The sequence below is a fragment of the Camelina sativa genome, chromosome 12, assembly GCF_000633955.1.
Source record: "Camelina sativa cultivar DH55 chromosome 12, Cs, whole genome shotgun sequence".
Taxonomy (NCBI): Eukaryota; Viridiplantae; Streptophyta; class Magnoliopsida; order Brassicales; family Brassicaceae; genus Camelina; species Camelina sativa.
In genome coordinates, this window is record NC_025696.1 from 13,217,184 (window position 1) to 13,240,770 (window position 23,587).

The 23,587-nt window shown below is 35.2% G+C and overlaps 1 protein-coding gene, 3 long non-coding RNA genes and 1 pseudogene across 4 annotated transcripts; 3 read left to right on the forward strand and 2 right to left on the reverse strand.

Moving 5' to 3' along the window:
- On the reverse strand, window positions 4,768-5,878 carry LOC104733468 (annotated as a pseudogene).
- On the forward strand, window positions 11,194-12,990 carry LOC104731553. The gene is made up of 5 exons (XR_758619.2): window positions 11,194-11,333; window positions 11,468-11,712; window positions 11,812-12,292; window positions 12,390-12,653; window positions 12,746-12,990. It is a non-coding gene; the product is annotated as an uncharacterized LOC104731553 (long non-coding RNA).
- On the reverse strand, window positions 15,273-16,398 carry LOC104731555. The gene is made up of 4 exons (XR_002034625.1): window positions 15,803-16,398; window positions 15,588-15,650; window positions 15,437-15,499; window positions 15,273-15,347 (listed from the first exon to the last, which is right to left on the reverse strand). It is a non-coding gene; the product is annotated as an uncharacterized LOC104731555 (long non-coding RNA).
- Window positions 19,603-20,089, forward strand: LOC109128174. The gene is made up of 2 exons (XR_002034624.1): window positions 19,603-19,708; window positions 19,840-20,089. It is a non-coding gene; the product is annotated as an uncharacterized LOC109128174 (long non-coding RNA).
- LOC104731556 (aspartic proteinase oryzasin-1-like) lies at window positions 20,286-21,544 on the forward strand. The gene is made up of 4 exons (XM_010450977.2): window positions 20,286-20,666; window positions 20,763-20,882; window positions 21,225-21,289; window positions 21,372-21,544. The coding sequence occupies exons 1-4, from the start codon at window positions 20,403-20,405 to the stop codon at window positions 21,463-21,465; spliced, it is 543 nt and encodes a 180-aa protein (XP_010449279.1). The 5' UTR covers window positions 20,286-20,402; the 3' UTR covers window positions 21,466-21,544.

The following is a 23,587-nucleotide window of genomic DNA, read 5'->3' on the forward strand; positions in this document are numbered from 1 at the left end:
AATCAATACACAACCGAAAACTCCGATCCTTCTTCTTGACAAATAGCACCGGCGCTCCCCACGTTGATACACTAGGACGGATGAATCCCTTACTCAACAAATCCTTTAGCTGCTTTTTCAGCTCTGCCAACTCTGCTGGAGCCATTCTGTAAGGAGCTTTGGATAACGGCGTCGTCCCCGGTTCCAGTTAAATAGTGAAAGGATCAGACCGAGATGGTGGTAATCCCTGCAATGACTGAAACACATCTTCAAATTCCTCAACAACCTGAATACCACTAGCCGTAGACTTCTCCACTGACTCTGGCATTGATATAGTAACCAAATAAGCCTCACGACACTTCTCGATCATCTTCCTAGCCTGAATGGCCGAGATCACAAGACTCCCCAAAGTCGGTCTAATAATCTGAAAAACCAACTTCCCTCCTGGACGCTCAAACTCCACTCTACCCCGATGGCAATCCAAATGCACCATATGCCGATGCAACCAATCCATCCCGAGAATAACATCATACAACTCCATTGGACTGATAAGCAAATCCGCTGGCCACGACTCTCCTGCGATCTGAATATCAACTCCTCTAGCTCGTCCAATAACTCTCAGGAACTTGCCTCCCGCAACTCTGACAACTCTTGTACGCTCCCCGGGATCCCCTATGATTCCCGCACTCTCTGCACACTCCAGAGTAATGAAGCTATGAGAAACTCCAAAATCAAACATAACGTGGGACTTAAACCCGCCCACCAACAAGGTCCCCACACAAACCTCATGTGTTGAGAACTTAACACTTTATCACAGGAAAAACAGAAAATCGGAACCTACTGAGATTCACAAAGTCTAAGTACCAAAAATTAGACATGTGATCGCTCCGGCACTGGTTCCACCAGTCTCTGCAGTCGTGCAAACTCGTGGCACCTGCTCAATCCGTACCACCTGCTGCAACGCTGCCACTGCCACCGGCTGCAACTTGGGACACAAGGGCCTGATGTGGCCTGACTCCCTGCAATGATAGCATAAACGAACCGCTGATGTTGGAGCACTCCTATTAGGACAACTAGCCATCTTGTGATCCTTGCTCCCGCACTTGAAGAAACTCGCACCACTCGAAGTCTGCATAGCGTCCCACCTCCTCTTGCTTCCCTGCACAGGCTTGCCACCCTTGCTAGAACCTCCATAATGCTGAGCCTTACTAGGCTGAACTGCTAGACAAACCGCCACTGACTGTGCTCGAATATCCTCCTCAATCTCTGCTGCAGTCTCAACCTGCTCTGCACGCGTAGCATAACTACGTCCTCTACAATGGACCTCAAGTCATCACGAAGGGCCCTCATAAACCTCCCGATCTAAGCCTCTTCAGGCTCCATAACCCGACCCCCATAACATAGAAGTCATCTGAACTCTAAGTCCAGCTCCCGCATTAACCGCGTCCCCTGAGATAACTGAAGGAACTGCACCTCCAACCGGTCCAATGCCTCCCTAGGAAAATACTTGCGGTTGAATTCCCCACGAAGTCAGTCCAAGTCATCTCCCTCTGCACTCTCCTAGCAGCCACTGATCTCCACCACACCTGAGCATCAACAAGCAAGTGGTGGACCCCTATGTCCACCCAAAACTCCTCAGGACATCTCAGAGTATGGAAGTTACGTTCCACACTCGTCCTCCACGCATCTGCAGCAGTAGGATCCATACCACTCAAAAACCGCTCAGTCACGAGACCCTTCATATAACGTCCATGTGCTCCTTTATCCGCAGCCACTGGCTGCCGCTCTTCCGCCACCACTGGTGGTACAACCTGAGCCTGAGCCGGTACCACTGGTGGCAACCGCTCCAACAACTGTGCTAGCAAAGCCGTAAAGTCAGCACCAGGGACTCCACCCGCTGGGACTCCCACACCCGGAACCCTAGCATCACCGGCCACCGGAGCATCAACACCGCCCCCTCCGGCCACACTCATGGAATCTTCCTAGACACCCTGCGACTCGCCAACACCCTCAACTGTCACACTCTGGTCCGCAGTCTCACTCACTGTTGGGCCTCTGCCCTTACCACGACCACGTCCGCGTCCACGACCACGACCAGCAACAGCACCATCTCTAGCCATCTGCACTACCATGAACAGAAGACTAAGCAAACAATTTATTCTATAACACAGAAACATAAACTCACCGTGGAATCACACAGTAGGCTCGAAGAGGATGTTCTAGGACTCCATGCCACACACAATTGACTAACTCACATAATCAATCAAGACATGCAATCCCAAACATCACAACAGAAACCTAGTGAACCCAAACCTAGAACCGTAAAGGCTCTGATACCAAACTGAAACGACCCGACCCGTTTTTTTAATAATAACTAATAAATAGTAATAATAATATTAATAAATAAACTACAACTAGTGGTTCCATATCCACTAGCCACCTAACCACAATCACAACCAACAGCGGAAATAACCAATACCAATATCCAAATACTAAAATAACCAATAACCGAATATAACAATAATCCAATAACCAATCATCAGAAAACATGAACTCATCAACCTAGCAATGTTTATAATGACCCAACCCTAGCAACCTAGCAATGCCATACAACATACAATCGAGTCCCTAGAACATCCTCCTCTTTATTGCCTTGATTCCACGATCACACTTTGCCGTTACCTGCACCACAAACACAAATTGCAATGCATGAGTATTTATAAACACTCAGTAAGGCAATCCTCCCATATACTGGCTATACACACAAGAAATAGAGACATCTCTAACCATCAACCAACAATCAACAATCAACAATAACAAACCAGGACACAACATCGACCGACACCAACATGCATCGACCGACACAAGGTTGCATCGACCGATGCTAGATACACTTGCAACGATCGACACTCGCACTGCATCGACAGACGCATGCTCGACATAATAAAAAAACCCTAGGTTTACGCGCGGTCCTCGCACTTGCATCGACCGATGCACAAAGTGCATCGACCGATGCAATGCCGAGCGTCGTGTTTTTCCCCGAAGCTTCTCGCCAGATCTTTGTTCCTGCAACCACAAAACTCGATCCCAAGCCACAAGAAAGCTTACCAACGTCCCAAATAACATACTAACAAGCCTAACAACACATAACCAAGCAGATCAGAGAAACCTCTAGCTTAGATAAGCCATGGTCCTGCACTTACCTTTGCCATGAAGATTCTGAACCTTAAACAAGCAAAAAAACGCTCCTAGGAAGCTCCTACAACAATCCCAGCTACAGATCTCTACAGGAACAGCCTCAAATCACCCAAAATCCTTAAGATCACTCAAGAACCTTTTCTCTCTTTCGTTTTCTCTCCAAAACGGCCAGTTTCGTCGAATGAGACAAAAGCACGAGTTAAGGGTTTTCCCTAACCCAAAACGCAGCGTTTAACTTAACTCGTCTGCAGAAAAACCAACCTTGCATCGACCGATGCAATCTCTAAACCGGGATTTCGGTTTGCGGATGTTACAAGATGCCAGAGGTGATAACTAATGAGACAATATGCAAGATGATGCACATAGAGGAAAAGCACATTCGAGATAGTGTCCCTAAGAATCCTTACTGCTACCCTGACATGAACGCCAAGAACTGGACTGAAAAAAAAATCGAGAGGATTACAAAAATTGGCTGATTTACAAGAAAGGCCACCTTGGGTTGACTCGCGAAGAAGAAGAACACTTGGTAAATTTCTAAACTTTCCTTTTTTATAGTAGTTTTTAGCTTTGGTTTTTGACCCTAACCTTAGTTTCTCTACAGGTAAATTTGGAAGTGAATAAGCCAACATGCGGTAAAAGATATATGAACTGAATGAGTCCTCAGGGTATAAACCTCTCTTTTTCACATTAAAAGTCTGGACTATATTGATTGTGTGTGATGTATCTTTTTTCATTTCAAAACTTTGCACTCTCTTGATTGGTGTGATAAAATGTTGTCTCTAGTGATTGTTTAATTTATTTGATCCCTTTAGCTTACAGGCTATTAAATGCACAATAAACATCTATATGATGATATGACATTATGATTTACATCTATGAAGGATACTTATGTCTTGTTTTACTCCAAGATTTTCCATTTTAATTCATTTTTTCATATTATTTATGTTAAATTTTTTGAAAAGAATGAGTAAATACAGAGATTTTTTGTTAATCTCAGGGGTAATCCCAAGCCCACCTAGGCCCAGACTAATCTCCTGGGGAAAGGGCAACTCATGTGTAGGTTCCCTTCCAGATATTCAAATGGGCCGAAATGCAAAGGTCCATATCCATGTGGGTGTTCGAAAATTCGTGAAATAGTTCCCTCCAGCAGAGTTCGAACCCGGATTGTGTTTGCAATCAGAGCCCGTCCTTACCATTATGCCACAAAGACCCGAACAAGTAAATACAGAGTTACAATTCTTAGAAAAAATACATCCATTACTACGCTGCTTCCACCATAGAAAGGCAATGACAACTTGGTCAACAATTTCTGATTCAAGAAAGAAGAGGGATCTTGCGTTGCATGTTGGAACACGTCTATATTGGCTACATGATTTACCATATTCAGATAACATTACTTCCCGAAGGTCCAATATTTTCTGCAGTTGTATTCTTTGAAGATGTCTTATCTTAAAGAAAAAAAAAATTATCTTTAATTTTGTTTATTTATTTAGAACTATATAAAATGTTTCTTTAAGAAAAGAAAAAAAAACAAACAAACACTGAAGCTTAATGAACTTACAGATACATGAAGTTCTCAACATCGTCTAATCAAACAATATCCCAAACAATAGTTTGATATGGTGTTTCTTTGATTTCACCTTTTCTCATCATATTCTTTTGTAGATCATAGAAAAAAAAGTATAAAAGAGATGTATCTTGAGGTTCCACGATACCTTGCCGGTTTGAGTATACTTTATATTTTAAGGTACCAATATAACCTCATTGTTTCTAGTTGTATCTTCTACCCTCAAACTAATGCTATTGAGCATATCCATTTGAGAAGGATGCACCACCAAAGTCTTCTTCGATCACATATTCTTCTCTCCATCTTCCATAACCCATAGGTTCATCGTACCTTCCCTTCCAAGATCGAAATGGTCTAAAAGAGCTACTCTTCCATAGTATTTTATCGGATCAGATTTAAGCCAACAGATATCTTCAGGTGCTTGAAGCATACTGATTTCTTCAGAACTAAAGTCGAAACTCACAAGCATAGGATCAAGCACCCGTATCCAAGCGACGTAATGCATACACCCATTGGTATTTAATATTCCTGTTATAGGAAGATGAGGAGATCGACATGCAATTTTTCCCCATCGACTTGATTCATTTCCTTCAAGTATGAAGACCCAATACTCTGTCAGCCACGTTCTGAGCTCTCCATATCCCGCACCAGGTCTTGCAACAATGCAAACCACTTTATATTGATCATGAACGGGATCATGTCCGATACAATACATGATCTTTGTATTCATGTGGTCTTCAACTAAGATGTTGGATTCTTCTATGTCGGGTAAGACAACAAGTTGTCTAGTGGTGGTGTTGTATATTTGCACACCTGGCTCTTTTGCAAAGCACATCAAGCCGTGAAACAGTGAGAGAAGAATCTTGCGAATGTAATTTCAGAGCTAGGAGAAGACGACGAAGATAGTAATTGAAGACCACATGAATACAAAGTATTGCGGTGGCTATTTTCGAAGAAGCTCAAAGTCACGTATAGACGCGGTGCGGATTATGAAACCCTTATCAAACGATTGGTGAAAGTTCGGGGACAAATCAAGGATGACCAGACCTTTGAAACGGATTTGAACCTCATAAGGGATTTAGCAGGAAGTCTCGTGAGAATCTCTATCACGAGATCAAAAGGAATCTCCGGCATTAGTTTGTGGCTCTTTCACATGTCTCTTCTTCTTCTTCTTCTTCTTTTTATTACCATCGATTTCTTCTTCATTCTTCTACTCTCTCTCGCTAGATGATGACGGCCGGCTAAGTCGATAGAATATTACAGAATATTCCCCAATAAAACTTTGGTAACGTCACGCCGTCACACTTATATATCTGTATTTGTGTCCAAAACCCTTGATAAACCCCATTCCTTAGATCATTATTTAAAAGGATATTTTTCTTTTTACTTTTTATTATGTGGAAAAAAAGACAATTTATATCCCTCTAGCCACTTTCTATTTTCCTTTTGATGATCATCTTAATAATGAATAGATCGAGAGATGTCCATCTTAATAATGAATATATCATCTTAATAAAATGTGCGGGTTAAATATTGAATATTAAAAATGAATAGATTCAGAGATGTATGGAAAAAAAATTAAAAATTCTGTTAGCATATTTGCCTTCCTCATTGGCCATTTCAACATATAAAAAAAAACCCTAGCCGCCAGAGAGAGAGAAAAAGGGAGAGTCGCTGGTTCTCGTTTTGCTCCGCCTCTCTGGTCGTCCTTCCGACGCTGGAGAGGACTCCGTCCTTTAGTTTCTTTTGTAGCTTCTTTTCTGTTTTCTCCCGTCTCCTTGTCTTCCTTTCGTTGGCGGTTGGGTGCCTCTCGATGGTGGTGGTTCCGGAGATAGCGTGGTGAGTGAAGCGAAGTTTCCGTCAGGTGGTGGCTATTGGTGAGGGTTCTGGTGCGACGTTAGAGGACAGCGTCGAATCTGTGGCCAAATCTGGCGAATCTGGGTTGACGATGTCGCTTACTGGTTCCGGCTGTCTTTGGTGGTTTGTTGGCTTCGGTGAGCATTGAGAGATGAAGCTTCTCTACGACGAGCTTCTGCGTCCGGATTTGGGTTCTTATTCAGATCCTTCCTCTCATTGCAGCCATGGCGGCGTATTGCAGTAAGGAGCGGTTTTGTTTTTCAGTCCGACCAAGGTGTGTGTTCTGTAAATCGACGAAAGTGATGTAGCTCCTCATTCTCGCACTGTGAGGTGATGATATGCTATTCTGTGTTCTCAATTTTAATCTTAAAAAGCTTAGCATTCTAGTTATTAACTGGGTAGATCGGAGATGCATCATTTCGTCTGTTTTTTCTCGCAACTCTTGGTTGGTTCAGTCGGATGAAATATCCGTTTTTAGGTTTAGGTTTAAGACTGGAACAGTGAAAGCCGGAGAGACCAAGCTCTTCTGATGATGCGCCTTTGGGTATTGAAGCTATTGGGACAATTTTTACATGTCGATCCAGAGGTTCTCATAGCTGGTTTTTGATATTTTTTCAGTAGTAGTTATTGGCCTTCTTTGTGTTAGTAATTGTTTTCGAGTCGTTAAGTTAATTTAGGTGGTTTAAGGAATGACTTCACTTTCTTATTAGTGGTGTGTTGTCTATCTCGTTGTGGTTTAAAAAATACAATGGCTCTCGATTGGATAGCGTTGGAACCGCCTAGTGTTCCAGGGTTGTTGTACTTGATTAACAATTGCATTTATTTTGGTCCAAATCTTTAAAGGTGAATGTATTGTGCCTATGATTTGGTTGTAAACTCTTGGTTAATGAAAAGTTGATGAGCATTGGCCATTTCGACAGACTGCTTGTTACGAAAGAAAAGAGCCAAAAAATAAGACTTCAATTGAAACGTTACACTTTGTTGGTGTTTGGTTTGTCTTGTTGAAACGCAACGTTCTTGGGTCTTTAAAGTGAAGCGGTGCGTTTCATCACAGTTATAAAATTTATTAAGTACTCATAAAATTAACGTGTCCATTTTATCAGCATTTCATGCAAAGACTAATCGCAAATCCATGTCACCTAACTTAAAAATTAATTTCAATTTAACAAATTACTTACACTTAGCTCTAACAGGTCAACATCCATAAATCTTAATTATGTTTTATTCCTATTTGTATGAACTAAAATTTCATCCCCAAAAGCCAAAATCTTCTATTGTAGGAACAACACTATTGGTTGTAGAAGATTCAAGTAAAACTAAGTAGTTGTGTACTTGTGTTTGCAAGAGGCGGTGAAGATCTATGATCGACGTAGGGAAGGGAAACTCGTGTTGATCCATGTCTTCTATAGGTTTTGAAGATTCAGGGAATAAGTGATCCTTGCTGAGAACTTGATGAGAAATATGAATTTCATCTGCAGTTTTTTTGCCAACTAAGTATTTTTCATTTTTAAACAAATTTAAAATCACAAACCATTGAACTCGTGTTGATCCACAATAATTCAGTTTTTCTGCCAATGAAATATATCCACAACTATTTCCACAATTACGAAAAATATACAGTTCTAGAATAATTTTGTTTTACAAGTTTTAACAATTCCTACATACTTATAAGATTCCTATATTTTTTATCAAATCTTATTTTAAAAATCTTACTCATTTAATTAATATAAGTGTATATTAATAATTTAATTTTAGATTTCATTATTCTACAAAATATTTATAATTAACAGAAATTAGTAAATAATTCTACTCCGTGACTTTTTTTTACGAGTTTATGTTCTATAAAAATTTATTTTATAACTTATATTATTATGAGACTATACAATATTGATCAAGGTAATTTTTTGTATCTAAATTATTAATGAAGACGGACAAATGCGCTACCAAGTGAAGAAAAAGAAAAAGAAGAAGAATCTAATATCCATAGTTTTAATGTGTTAGTTCTGTTTCACTAAAACTAGTTTTCTAACTTTTAATTTGTCTCATGAAGTTAAATTTTGTGAACTTTCTGTATCTTATATCAATCAAGGTCAGCAATGTAATAAACCTAATGACGGATATTGAATTACAGTATCAGTTCATAATTATTGGAAAGTATTGTGATTCAGTTTGCCAAGTTAATATATATATATATATAATATAATATCGACAGTCCCAATGTTGTCCATGTGCATAATTTTGCAAACGGACGTGGTACATAAACTTTTCATGCGGCCTCTGACTCTTTAGTGCACGAGAAAGAAGGCAAAGGAAAATGATAAAATAGTGGGAAAATGCCTTTTCTACTCGTTGAAACTCAAGTCGCAGAAAAGTCAAAAAAAAGTTTTACGTAAACTACATAAGGAATATATATGTCTGTGTCAGTCAACATCTTAAAGTCATACCAGCCTCTATGTTACTCTTGCTGGAGTTTTGAAATCAGGCCACTATGTGACAGTGATACGTTTATTTTTGTTAAGCTTTTTTATCTTCTTCTTCTTGTTTCTACTAAGTTCGCTTCATATTCTCTTTGCAAATAAAACCTCTAAACTTATTACTTATCTATATTTTTCCTTTAAGTCTGAAAGAATTTTTTGATCACTTATTCTCTTGTATGCCAGCCAATAAAAATGTAATATTACTCAAAAGTTATTATGTAAGACAGTAAGAGAGGTATGACGTGTTGGGTTTCATCGAGTGAAGGTAGATCCTACCTTCTTTTTATATGTTTTTTGGTTGTTTGTGAGTTGGTTTATGTGTGAAATATCAACAATTACCAATTTACATCCTTGTTCACTGAATTGTAGTATTTTCTTTTTTAAAAGCAAATAGGAAAAACGAAATTGAATTATAGATTATTATATATACTAACCCTTGCTGCTTTTTCGTGATATTGTGGTACTTAATTAAGTTGAATGATCGATTTTTTTAGGTGGCATATTTTTATTTTATTTTTAAGTTATGGGAAATTGTTACTTGTATTCAACATCATGAAAAAGTAAACTTGACAAAAAAAAATAATGAAAAATAAAGCTCAATTTTTAAAATAAAATTCATAAATGTAAAACCATGCTAGAATACAAAACATAAATGTTTTGTTGTTGTTGATTGACAACTTTACAAACTATTCAACACATACATATTACGTCCTTTTTTGCACACAAGATAATTATTAACGTGCTTATAGTTATAATATATATATAGATATCTTTTTTTAATAAAAGGAAAGTATACAACATAGTTTTTGTAGACTTTATATTTTTAATAAATTATTACAAATGGTTACAAATAGATTATAGATATGTTATAGATTAATCAATATATTAATATTAATAGTTACATCTAAATATATTTAGGATATTCTAAGATATATTAATGGTAACAAATAAAATTATGGATATTTCAAACTGTATATTTGGAAGATTTTAGTCCTATATCATGTAGTTTCCAAAGATGTTTAAACACAATATTACAAATTTATTTTCCACAGATTTTATCAATAGATCATAATGTTAACCAAAGATAGATTACAAAATTGATAGATTAATTGGTTACAAGTTTAATATTGGGTTACAAGATAGATTACAAAATAAAATTTAACCAGTGTTATATCACATGTACTTATCTAGAATCATTAACAATATAAAACTTATAAAATCCTTTTTTTAATAAATGAGAAGTACACAAAATAGTTTTTGTAGACTTTATATTTTTAATAAATTGTTACAAATAGTTACAAATAGGTTATAGATTAATCAATATATTAATATTAATGGTTACACCTAAATATTAGGGATATTCCAAATTGATAATTGATATATTAATGGTATCAAATAAAATCATGGATATTTGAAACGGTATTTTGGAAGATTTTAGTCTTATATCATGTTGTTTCCAAAGATCTTTAAAAACAATATTACAAATTTATTTTTCATAGATTTTATCAATAGACCACAATGTTAACCAAAGATAGATTACGAAATTGATAGATTAATTGGTTACAAGTTAAATAGTGGGTTACAAGATAGATTACGAAATAAAATTCAACCAGTGTTATAGCACGGTAATTATCTAGAATCATTAACAATATAAAACTTATAAAATAGGTGTTTTTTTTTTCAAGCCTTCATATTTAGCATATGATTTTGTTGCGTAATGTTTTATCCAAAAAAAACTTTTAAAAACAATAACATAGATTATATTTTATATAAAAAATACAATATATATAAAATGAATTTCAACCCGTGTACCTAATTATTGGCATGATAACTACAATAAACATGCACATTTGTTTTTGTTTGGGGATTAAATTGTATGTATGTTATATATAATATATGTATCTGTTTCGTATCGTTGTTGCATTTGTCATACTTTAATGAGTCGTATTTGTTTGTGGAATGAATACATACGATACAAATAAATGCAATAAGCATGTGAACAATAAAGAACGTACTGTACCTCCATTTCAAAAATAACGTCAATATGAAAGGTTAGTGTTTAATGCTCTCAAGTCTCAACTACTCTAGAGTTCTCTCTCCTAGGCTTCCAACTAGTTCTATATAAGACGATGCATTGAGTTGAACTTCAACAGATAGCAAAACGCAAAAGAAAAACAAACCAGAGATGAATAGCCTGAAATTTAAAAGAGTCCTTATTGCATCTTTCTGTCTCTTCCTCCTCCAGTCGTACGCAGGTTAGCTAGATCCTTTCTCTGATAAAGTAGTTAGATCTTCAAACTGTAGTGTTGTTAGATCTTTTACATACTAGCTATATCCATTTTGTTGATACACTTTTGTATACGTAACGTAACGCTCTTTATTTTTTCAGTTCAAGGGATAGTCAGAATCGGTTTGACGTTGGGTAATACTTCATTCAACAAAAACGGAGTGGGGATTGAGACTTCTAACGGAGATATCTATTACGGAGAAATAACAATTGGTACACCGGGGCAACGTTTCACAGTCGTGTTTGACACCGGAAGCACGATCTATGGGTACCATCTGGAGACTGGCAGGGCGAGAAACCTCACAATCTTTACGAGTCGCAAAGATCAAGCACTTACAAACCAAATGGTAAATTCTCAAATCTGCCTTTTATTTTTATTTTTTAAATATAACTATATATGATAGTGTAAAATTTACTGATCTAACATATTTGTGTACATATAATAGGAAAAAAAGTAGAAATCAATTACGGGTCAAGTTCTCTCACAGGCATTCTAAGCATTGACACTGTTGATGTTGGTGGAATTACAATAACTGATCAGTACTTCACAGAGGGTCGTTCTACTCCGGAAAGGGACCGACTTCGCAAGTCAACCTTTGATGGGGTATTGGGACTAGGGAGTCCTCAAATTTCTATGACAGAAACTACTCCTGTCTGGGATTCGATGATGCAACAAGACAAGGTTGAAAAGAAAATTATCTCCATATGGTATGGGAGGTCTAACGACGCTGGAGAAGGAGGAGAGATAGTGTTCGGAGGCACAAACCCAGCTCATTATACGGGAGAGCACGTTTATGTGACCGTGAGCGGGGTTAGACACTTCTTCCAAATGAAAAACATATTCGTCGGAACCATAGACACAAAAAATGCTCTACAGGCTGCTATGTGTTTGTTGACTCGGGCACTACAAACATTCTTGGTCCACCGGTAAAACAAACAAAAAACCCTAATTTTTAAAGAGTTTATTTATTAATTGTCTCACGATCAAATATTTGTTAATTCTGTTGACGTTATTCAATTACAGAATATGATCAAGGAAATTAATGATAAAATCAATGCAAAAAAAGATTGCTCAAATTATGAGAACCTGCCTGATGTAACCTTTACAATAGAAGAAAAGAGTTACTCTGTCAGTCCACTTGATGTAAGTTGATTGAACGGATATTTTCTTTTCCTCCGTTTAGTTTCTTTTCCTCTGACTTCTGTTCTGTACTATGGATTTTCTGTATATACGTAAGGTGACCACAGAAAATGACTGCACAAGTAGATTCAAGAACAACGATTTCTGGTAAGTTTTCTTTAAAAAAAAAAAAAATCTAAATTTTGGTTTAAATAAATAAAAATATCTTTTGACGACTGATTGTTGTTTTGGTTGCGTAGGGTACTTGGCATACCATTCATACGAGCCTTTCATACGGTGTATGACTACGAGAACCTACCAACTGTGAGAATTGGCTTCGCTAAGTCGGTTCAGATTCTTACTAGAACTAAGGCCTTTATGAATGTTTCTGATATGTACTGATTGATCATATGAAAAAGATCACTAATATCAGCAAATAAATTTATTTTCACCATCAAAGTATAATATGGTCTTTTATTTTATTTTTCTTTCTCTTATTCGTTAATTAAGTACGTACACTGATCTTGAAATTCTTATATATTGCTAATAGTATCTCAATGAATATGATTTTATAAAAAACTTGAAAGCAATAAAAATAAAATGTCTATCGTAAGAGAACAAAAATTACATGGCGACTTTTGTTTATGTATTTGAGGTCAATGTAAAACAGTTAAACAGATAACTTGCATGCAATTGCAGAGCATGAGTTGGCTGGAGATCTTTCATGGTCGCATAATCTTGACATTAACATGTCGTGATCAGAAACGCAAAAACATATTAGGTCTAATAAAATCTGTCACATTGTTAGGCAAGTGTTATATAAACGCACATGTGTATTATATATACAGTATATGCATCACGCATTATTTATTTTTACAAATAATTTAAAATATTGTTTGTTCGACTGTCAAGTATTCTATTTCTCTGTTTCTTTTTGTTTTTACGTACTTTATTTTTCTCTTAATTTCAAGATCCCTCTTGACGGTGGCTGGACCTTCCTGGAGTTTTGTAAAATGCCCAATTCAAATTAAAACAGTGACTCGTTTTGTTTTTTTGTTTTTAATTGGCTGGTTCTGTTTTGTCTTTTCGTGCTGATTTAAGTCAAAGACTCGTTATCAAAATCACATTTCAGCACATACCACAGTCCACAGCAACAAAAAAAACACCATCTAACCATAAATGAGCGGAGATTTTTGATGTTTAGGGTAAAGAAAGAGTCATGATCGGAGATAGATGAGAGTGAATGAGTGATGACCGGATATTTTTTATGTTTAGGGTAAAGAAAGAGTCATCGTCGTACTAGTGGCAGTTATGTTGCCTTCTCTCACCTCTCATTCTGGTTATCATAAACAAAACCCGGTTCTATTTCCAAGAACCGAATTTGAGACAATTGGATGGAGTGAGGGTTTTGGGAGGTTTTTGGACAAGGGAAGATATATTATGTCATTCCTTCGGTTTCCCCATGTCATAAGAATGAAGCTGTTATGGCTTCTCAAGGTGTTACGTAAACATATTTTGTTCCAATTTAATTTTGTTTATCCTACTAATTTTTCAACTAGAACTGTGGAAAAAGCCTTTCAGATATTCTTATTGTGATTTACCTTGAGGGAATCAAAAGTTGTGATAGACCACCAATACTATATATTATACGGATACTTGTTAAAAATGCCACTTTTTGAAAAAATATTTTGGATAAACCATTTTTTGAAAAGTTTATGGATTTTACCACTTTTGAGAAGAAGAAAAATACGTATTTTCAGTTTTTCCAAAATACAATACGTACTTAATATTAAATACTAAATTCTAAGAACAAATAGAACCGACTAAACCCAAACATAATAAATAAAACACATGTTTAATCAAATTCTTGTAACTTAAAAAGTGGTAAAATCCACAAACTATTCCAAAAATGGTAAAATCAATAAAAACCACTCCAAAAAATGGTTTTCACATAATTGATTCATATATTATATTAAAATTCATCTTGTATGTCATTCCTATGATGTTAAGAGATGAACACAAAAATTGGAAAGCTTTTGACAACTGGATTAAATTTGAGTGTAAATACCGTCAGCTCAAATCTGAATGAAGAACAAAAACACAATATAAGTCAAAAGTCTAATGGTGTCTCTTTCCAATTTTCTTGTTCTTAATAGTTAATACCATGTATCTTTAAGCTTAATTATGGTTTTTTTGTTAGGTTTTTTTTTTAGTTAACCGTGAAGAAAAGAAAAATATGGCTTGTGCGAACGTAAGTTGAGAGATCAAGGCCACCATGCCGGTTTAATGATTTTCGAAAAGAATCTCTCATTATTAATTTAATTTTAACAATACTATGCTACCCTTAATGGAAAGTATAATCCACATTTTCTTGGCTTAATCAATTTTTTTTAATTTTTTTAAAAAAATTCGAAAATATTGTAGAATATGTTTTTAGTTTTTACCCTTTTTTTATACTGTGGGTTGCATTCAGAGGATTCTCAATTTTCTTGTTCTTAATATCATGTATTCACTATGTTATCAGTTGTAAATGCGGAACATTAATCAAATCAACAAAAAATCAGAAAATGGTTTAAAAGCCATGACGTGTTCAACAATGATTATGTTAACTCACAGACAGAGGTTGCATTCAGAGCAATATTACCGGTGCAGAAGAATTCACTATGATATCAGCTGCAAATTAAAAGAGGAAAATTAGACGATCCAAAACACCAACCAATATACGATTTAAAAGCTAAAACATGTTCAACAATGGTTATGTAGTCTCACAAACAAGGGTTGCACTCAAAGCAATATCATCCACCTGATCTGTCTCAGTCGGATCAGGCTGGTTTTAGACGGTTTCCCTCTCATCGATATCAGCTGCAAAAAAGGAGAAAAAACGAGACAAAAATTCAAAAGAGAATGTCAAAATAAGAAAATCAGGTGTGACAATGATTTAAATGTCTCACAAATGAGAGTTCTATTATGAGAATTCTCAACAATGGGTCGAGGAGCGTCCACATTGATATCAGCTACAAAAGAGGATAAAAATCAGACAAAAGCATAAAACGTAATGTCAAATAAGAAAATGAGGTTTGATAATGATTTTAAATGTCTCACAGATGAGAGTTGTAATCTGAGAATTCTCATCAATAGTTGAAGGAGAGTCCACATTGATATCAGCTAAAAAAGAGGATAAGAATAAGTTAAAAACAAAAAAAACTTTTGTTCAAAAAGATTATATATAGAGTATTATCACAATCTATACCCAGACGACTCATTAATTAAGTGAGACTTCTGACAGATTTTTCTAGTATCCGAGTAAAGGAATTTACTTTATACTTCTAACAAACTTCTCTTTATATTTTTCTTTACTTCTTCTCTCGCTCTGTCAACTAATGTCGGAAAGCGACGAGACTATTAGGATAAACAACAACGACCATGGTCATCATCTCTGACTAAGAAGAAGTGTGGAACTCATGTGAATGAAGCTCTGGCTACTTTTGTAGCATATTTCATTAACCAACGAGCGATAGTGTGAATCTCGGTGATGGTGGTGACGATTCTATTGGTGGTGATGATTCTGTTGGTGGTGGTGATGGTTCTGTTGGTGGTGTGGGCCGTGTGGCGATGATATATGTCAGTGGTGATGGTGATTACAACGGTCGGTAGGTACGACGGAAAAATTGTTTGTGTTGTGAAATTAGATGATACGGGTTGGTGGACTGATGAGATGAAGATGAGGACGGTGGAGCTGCCGCGATCAAACAGAGGAATCGTGGACGGCAAAAATTGTCACATTTTGTGGGTTCGGCTTTATCGATAACAATTTAATTAGCGATGTAATTAATATGTTAACATATAAATTAAGTTAGCTGATAAGAACAATCTTATTGGACATACAAATCAACATAATACCTTATAATATGAAGGCAGGGTGTAATAATTGAATCACGTGAGGCCTTGATTGGTCACGGTTCGGAAACGTGCTACGTGGTGCGCGACCCAAAAAAGAGGGTCCAAAGCTGTCGAGAAACACCAACACCAACAGTGTAGCCAGCTGGACTTTTTTTTTCCTTACGACCTTTTTCTTGTTGTTCATTTTCTTCCACATTTGGTCGACTTCTTCACACACACTCTCTCTCTCTCCTGTATACACTAATTTTCAATTCGGAATTAAATCGTGGCATTCATTAAATAAATTTCATTCAATATTTTGGGCTGTTGGTATCTGATTCCAGCTCATCAAGCTAATAGTGGGATATATTTAAAGTTTCTTGCTCTTTGTTTTTTGGGAAATTACCTAGAATATTACATAAAAGTGGGTTTATTACTAGACTAACACGTTGAGATTTTCGACTTACTCAAATAACACATAAAAGTTTGCAAATTACTTCTATACCTGAATTCTGTGTTTTATTACAGATAATGCCATTTACATTTAAAATTGTCTTTGATTTTCAAGAGATAGGGAACACAAAAATCTTCAAGGATTGATTTCTGATTTTTTGATTCTCTTAAATTTGGGTTGGCAAAAAACATGAGATTGATTCACTTTTTAATTTAATTCATCTTCTTTGACTAAAATCATGACAAAAGAAAGAAAATTATCAGAGGTAGACTTATTCTGTGGGTTCACTGTTCACTTTTTCTTTGAAGAACAAAGTTGTAGATCTAGTTTTTATTTTCTTTCTGGGAATAATTTTTCTTTCTGGGAATAATTTTTTTTCTTGCGCTGGGAAAATTTCAGGGAGATCTTCTTAGTCTTTTTATTTAGTATACACACAATTATACATAGTTGTCCAGTTGTACTCTCATATTCATAGTTGAACTTTTGCATTTTTTCGTATTTCCAGTTGGACATAGTTGTCCACGTATACTCTCGTATGCGTTCATATGTACGTACACGTTTATATGTACGTACACGTTCGATTTTAGGTTTAATGAACCCAAAATTACCAGAATATCCTCGTCTTCTACCTCTAACATACGACTGAAAACCCTAATTTTCCCTGCCTCACTTTATTTTTTCACGACTTATGTCTATTTTTTTGGTTTCACTTGTGGGGTTTTTACTCAACTATTATAGATTTTCATCTCAACATCTGATTTCTAAATTAAAAACCTATAAAAAATGAGTTATATAGATTTCCGAAACGATATCTTGCTCTTCCATGTATGAACCTAGAGAAAAGATTTCCGAAACTGAGTAGGAAAAAGACGTTTGCTCCGGCCGATAAACAGAACACGATTGATGAATCTGCTACAAACTTTATTACATGAACACCATTAATCGGAAGAACAGCAAACGTGTTTAGATCTATCCCCAATAAGTCTATCGCAACGCTAGACTGTCTTTGCCAGCTCAAACAAATTCGTATTATTCTGGTAAGACTTTACAGCTGTCAAAAATGCCTACTAAATCTACCACAGACTAGAAGTCTACCAATACACTACGAAAACTATTGAGAAAAACAAACAAAGTATACCAAAAATATCTGTAAAGGATGAGGTCTGTCGCATAAATCTGTCGCAACAGGCCATTAGTCTACCATAAATATCTTTTGGGTCATATTGACTGTTGAAAGTGTACGTCATATATTTTTGGTACACTTAGTTTTTGATACACATATACGTCCATCGATAAGTGTACCAACACTACAACTAAGTGTACTATCTACGTTGACCGATAAGTGTACCAAGACTACAACTAAGTGTACCAAAAATATCTGACGTACACATTTATTCAGCCACCTATATAAATGTACCATCAAAGAATCGGTAGACTTTCTCCCAGTTCCCAATATTTTTTTTTTCACTAATGACATTAGCCGTAATTACGTTTTTTTCTCAACACTAGTTTCAAGTATAGTATGGATACAAAGTTTATTCTAGTAATTACCAACAATTGTGTGTTACTTTTGTAAAAAGGAAGCTTTTATGTAATATTCTAGTAACTCACCCTTGTTTTTTTTTGGTTCAAATTTCTTTGTTTTCTTTAAAAACATACTTTTGTTACTCTTGCTTAAAATAAAAAAACATTGTAAAAAATTAAACATAGTCATGTTATCAAGAATTTTAACCTTATTGTTGTTTAAAAAAAATTATTGTTCCTTGATTTAGTAGTATTATTTAGCTACGAACGATTTTTTACAAAGATTCTGAAAGACTGAAACCTAAGTTATCTGGTAGCAAAAACAAACAAAAGTTATTTTTCAATTTATTTTTACTTTTCAAAAAAAAAAAACAAACAAACAAACAAAAGCTCAATAAATAACAAAGGGATCAAACAAAAATACAAATAATGCCTTGGCTGTAAGTTGGTAACATATCACACGCACACACACAAAAAGATTTACTGGATCCGTATTGGCTATAAGAAGCTTTACTTACTAAGTGAAATCCTCAGGCCATATGATATGCACAAGTTTCATTATGTATAAGCTCTCGTGCATATTAATTGATTCATAGTACATAAAACTTTGTTAAGCTACAGTGCATATTCATGGATAAATACGGCTTCAGCCTTTATCCGATCTTATGAGTTTCTTACATTCGGAAAAAAAAAACAGTCCTGCAAATACAGATATTTAAATATTTTTCTTAGCGATAAAAGCAAAAGAAAAAACTTGAAAAGTCCGCGTTATCACTAGTTAATGGCCTGATTGGTAACGGCTGTTGCTTTTGGCTGTAAAAATTTTGACTTTAAAATTTTAGCTGTAGAGAATTTGGCTGTAGATGCTTAGACTGTAGAAACTTTAACTGTTAAAATCTAATTGTTTACCAACAACTTTTAAAACCGTAGCTGTTATTTTTATTATTATTATTACCAACAACTTTGTGTCTATAGCCGACACAAAGCAAGTAGTAAATATGTATCATCTTTTTATACTATCATTCCCTAATTTTTTAATGCTTGTGTTCACATAGTTAGATAATGCAATAAGCATGTGAACAATAACTCCATTTCAAAAAGAATAGAAGAACATTTGGGTTTATTTTCTTAACAAAAGAGGAACGTAAATATGAAAGGCCTATGAGTGTTTAATGCTCTCAACTACTCAGAGTTCTCTCTCCTTCCAACTAGTTCTATATAATAAGATGCATTGAGTTGAACTTAAACAGACAGCAAAAATTAAAAGAAAAATTAAAAAGAAAAAACAAACGAGAGATGAATAGCTTAAAATTTAAAAGAGTCCTTATTGCATCTTTCTGTCTCTTCCTCCTCCAGTCATACGCAGGTCATTAATTAGCTAGATCCTTTTTTTATAAAGTAGTTAATTCTTCACACTATAGTGTTGTTAGATCTTTACATACTATATTCCATTTTGTTGATACACTTTTTTACACCTAACTCTCTTTAATTTTTCAGTGCAAGGGATAGTCAGAATCGGTTTGACTATGGGTAATAATACTTCATTCAACAAAAACGGAGTGGGGATGATAACTTCTGACGAAGATATCTTTTACGGAGAAATAACAATTGGTACACCGGGGTAACGTTTCACAGTCGTGTTTGATACCGGAAGCAGCGATCTTTGGGTACCATCTGGAAATTGGAAGGGCAAGAAGCCTCACAATCTTTACAAGTCGCAAAAATCAAGCACTTACAAACCAAATGGTAAATTCTCAAATCTGCTTTTTAGTTTGTTTATAAATATAACCATATATTATAGTGAAAAATCTCTTGACCTAACAAATTGTGTATATATACTAGGAACAAATGTAACCCTCGAGTACGGGACAGGTTCTCTCACAGGCTTTCTAAGCATTGACAGTGTCGATGTTGGTGGAATTACAATAGCTGATCAGTAATTTACAGAGGCTCGTTTTTCTCCGGAAGGTGACCCACTTCGAAACTCATCCTTTGATGGGATATTGGGACTTGGGAGTCTTCAAATTTCTACGACAGAAACTACTCCTGTCTGGGATTCGATGATGCAACAAGACAAGATTGAAAAGAAAATTTTCTCCATATGGTATGGGAGGTCTAATGACGCTGGAGCAGGAGGAGAGATAATGTTCGGAGGCACAAACCCAGCTCATTATACGGGAGAGCACGTTTATGTCACCGTGGACGAGGTCGGACACTTCTTCCAAATGAACAACATATTCGTCGGAACCATAGACACTTATAAATGCTCTACAGGCTGCCATGTGTTTGTTGACTCTGGAACTACGAACATTCTTGGTCCACCGGTAAAACAAAAAAAAAACTAATTTTGAAAGAGTTTTTTTTTTATTAAGTGTCTCACGATCGATATTTGTTAATTCTGTTGACGTAATTTAATACAGGATATGATCAAGGACATTAATAGGAGAATCGATGCAGCACCAAATTGCTCAAATTATGAGAACCTGCCTGATGTAACCTTTACAATAGAAGGAAGGAGTTACTCAGTCAGTCCACTTGATGTAAGTTGATTGAACGAATATTTTCTTTTCCTCCGTTTAGACCTTCAGCATCAGAGAAACGCCACCTGGTTTTTCTATATAATGTATTTTAATTAGTTTTATTTTAATATTATTATATATTTAAATTAAAAATCTAAAAAAAAAATTTGACTAGTAATAGATTGACATGTGGCAAGAGAAACGATTCTCTGGTTATTCTGGGAAATAACGTTCCTCAACTGTTGTCTCTCTTTATTATTATTTTTTAATTTTTTATTAAGAGTACCCCTAAAAGAAATTACCACTAATGATGCCTTTAGTTTCTTTTCTCTGATTTCTTTACTATGGTTTCTCTGTTCTCAGTATATACGTAAGGTTACAAAAAATGTCTGCACAAGTAGATTCAAGGGATACAAGAATAATTTCTGGTAAGTTTTTTTTTTTTTAATCAAAATTTTTGGTTTTAAACAAATAAAAAATCTTCTGACTGATTGTGGTTTGGTTGCGTAGGATACTTGGGATGCCATTCATACGAGCCTTTCATACGGTGTATGACTACGAGAAACTACCAATTGTGAGAATTGGCTTTGCTAAGTCGGTTTAGATTCTTACTAGAACTAAGGGTGTATGAATGTTTCTGATATGTACTGATTAATCAATATATTTTCACCATCAAAGTATAATGGTCTCTTATTTTAATTTTCTTTCTCTTTTTCGTTAATTAAGTACGTACACTGATCTTGAAATTCTTATAGTATATTGTTAATAATATCTCAATGAATATGATTTTTATATAAAACTTGAAAGCAATAAAATGTCTATCGTATGAGAACAAAAATTACATGGCGAATTTTGTCTAGGGTTTTGACGTCAACGTAAAACAGAGAGCTTGCATGCAGTTGCAGAGCATGAGTTGGCTGGAGATCTTTCATGGTCTCACAATCTTGACATTAACATGTCGTGTGAAACGGAAAAACATATTAGGTCTAAAAAATCTTTCACATTATTAGGCAAGTGTTATATAAACGCACATGGTTTAAAATAGTCAAAAAAAAAAACCCACCATCTAACCATAAATGAACCACAAACCGATCATATTACAGGTAACAAATATGTACTGATCATATAACAGGTAACAAATATGTACTAACTCATATAGGTAGGTAATATGGAAACGTAATAATAGAATAATCACTTATGATACAAACGTTTTTCTTATGATGAATTGTTTATCTGTCTTCCCTCTCTAAATGTCAAATCATCTTTGAGATGGTTATGAAAGCAGTCCCAATTAAGATTAGTCTCCGTCTCAACTAGTACCCTTGAAATTGGAAACTATCCATATCTTCCAACTCAAATTAGCAAAAAACCTTTGATATACTATTATTCATACTAAGATAGTACCCGCGCCATGGGATTGTTTTTTGTTATATTTTTTTTTTTGTTTTTTTCTGGTTAATTTTATATGGTGTTTATCTTGAAATAAATAAAATTAGATTGCACTGGTTAGATTGCATTTACCTTATTAAAATAATTAAAACTTACTTTAGAGTTTAATTTGAAAATTTTCTCAAGCACACAAAGGAGTACCACCCTTACATTCCTTTACCCAATTATAATCAATAAAATTAACTCTTTATATTCTTCTACCGAATTATATATATATATATGTATATATATATATATATATATTATCATGTAAGATATTGTTAGATATCAAAACTGATGTTTACTTTTGCTACACAAATAAGCAAAAAACAAAAGTCTGTAATAAGACATAACTCTATACAAAAGATTGAATCTGGAGCACACAATTGAGATTTCCTAAATTGAATAGGCAGTGCCTATATTAGCTGGAATTAATGGTTAGGACATAGAACCAGTCTTGCTTGATCCAACAGTTTCGTGTTTGATCATTTTTTTGTTGATAATGCAGTTACCTGCAGTTGCTCTGCAACCATTGTTGGATGGTCGGACCAGACCTGCCAGAGAAGGAGCACATTAGTCTTGACCCTTAAGCAGTCACCGTTTAAAATGTTATTTGTACTGAAGAAATAATTTCATATGACCATCAACATAGTTGTTCAAATCATAAATGGTGGCAAACGTTTAAAGATCTTAGGAAAAGAGCCAAATTAAAATGAAAGACAAAAGGATGCTAATGAATCAGAAGAAGGAAAACAATCAAGTTTAAGAGAAATAAAGTTTACATGTGGTAAAGTGTCCACAAAACTTGATTTAGATTGAAATAAACACACGCATTCATTTTACACCATAACTAAACAACAAAAATTACGGAGACGAGTAAATGTTACAAAATAACACTGCCAAACTGAAGTACGAAATTGATTAATCGATCTACTCAAGAAGAAATTCAATGAGGTTAAGACTCTTTCTTGCAGCATCACTATTGATGTCCATATGATTCCCTAAGCTTAAGCGTAGACATCACATAAAGTCTCAAAACACTTCACTTGATTTGAATCAGGCAATGCTACTACGTTCACATTTTATTTACCATAAGAAAAAAGTGCAAGGAAATACACCATATATTCTCAACAACTAACAATGAGTTGTCGGGTTTTGGCTGGAACCAATGCTTAAGTTACAGTGTATGTTTAATGTTTTTGTATTAACGCCAAATAAAAATCAGACTGACTTGCATTAACCAAGTAAGTAAGTAAAGAAGACTCACCAGGATTAAAATGGAGGATGATCCTAATACT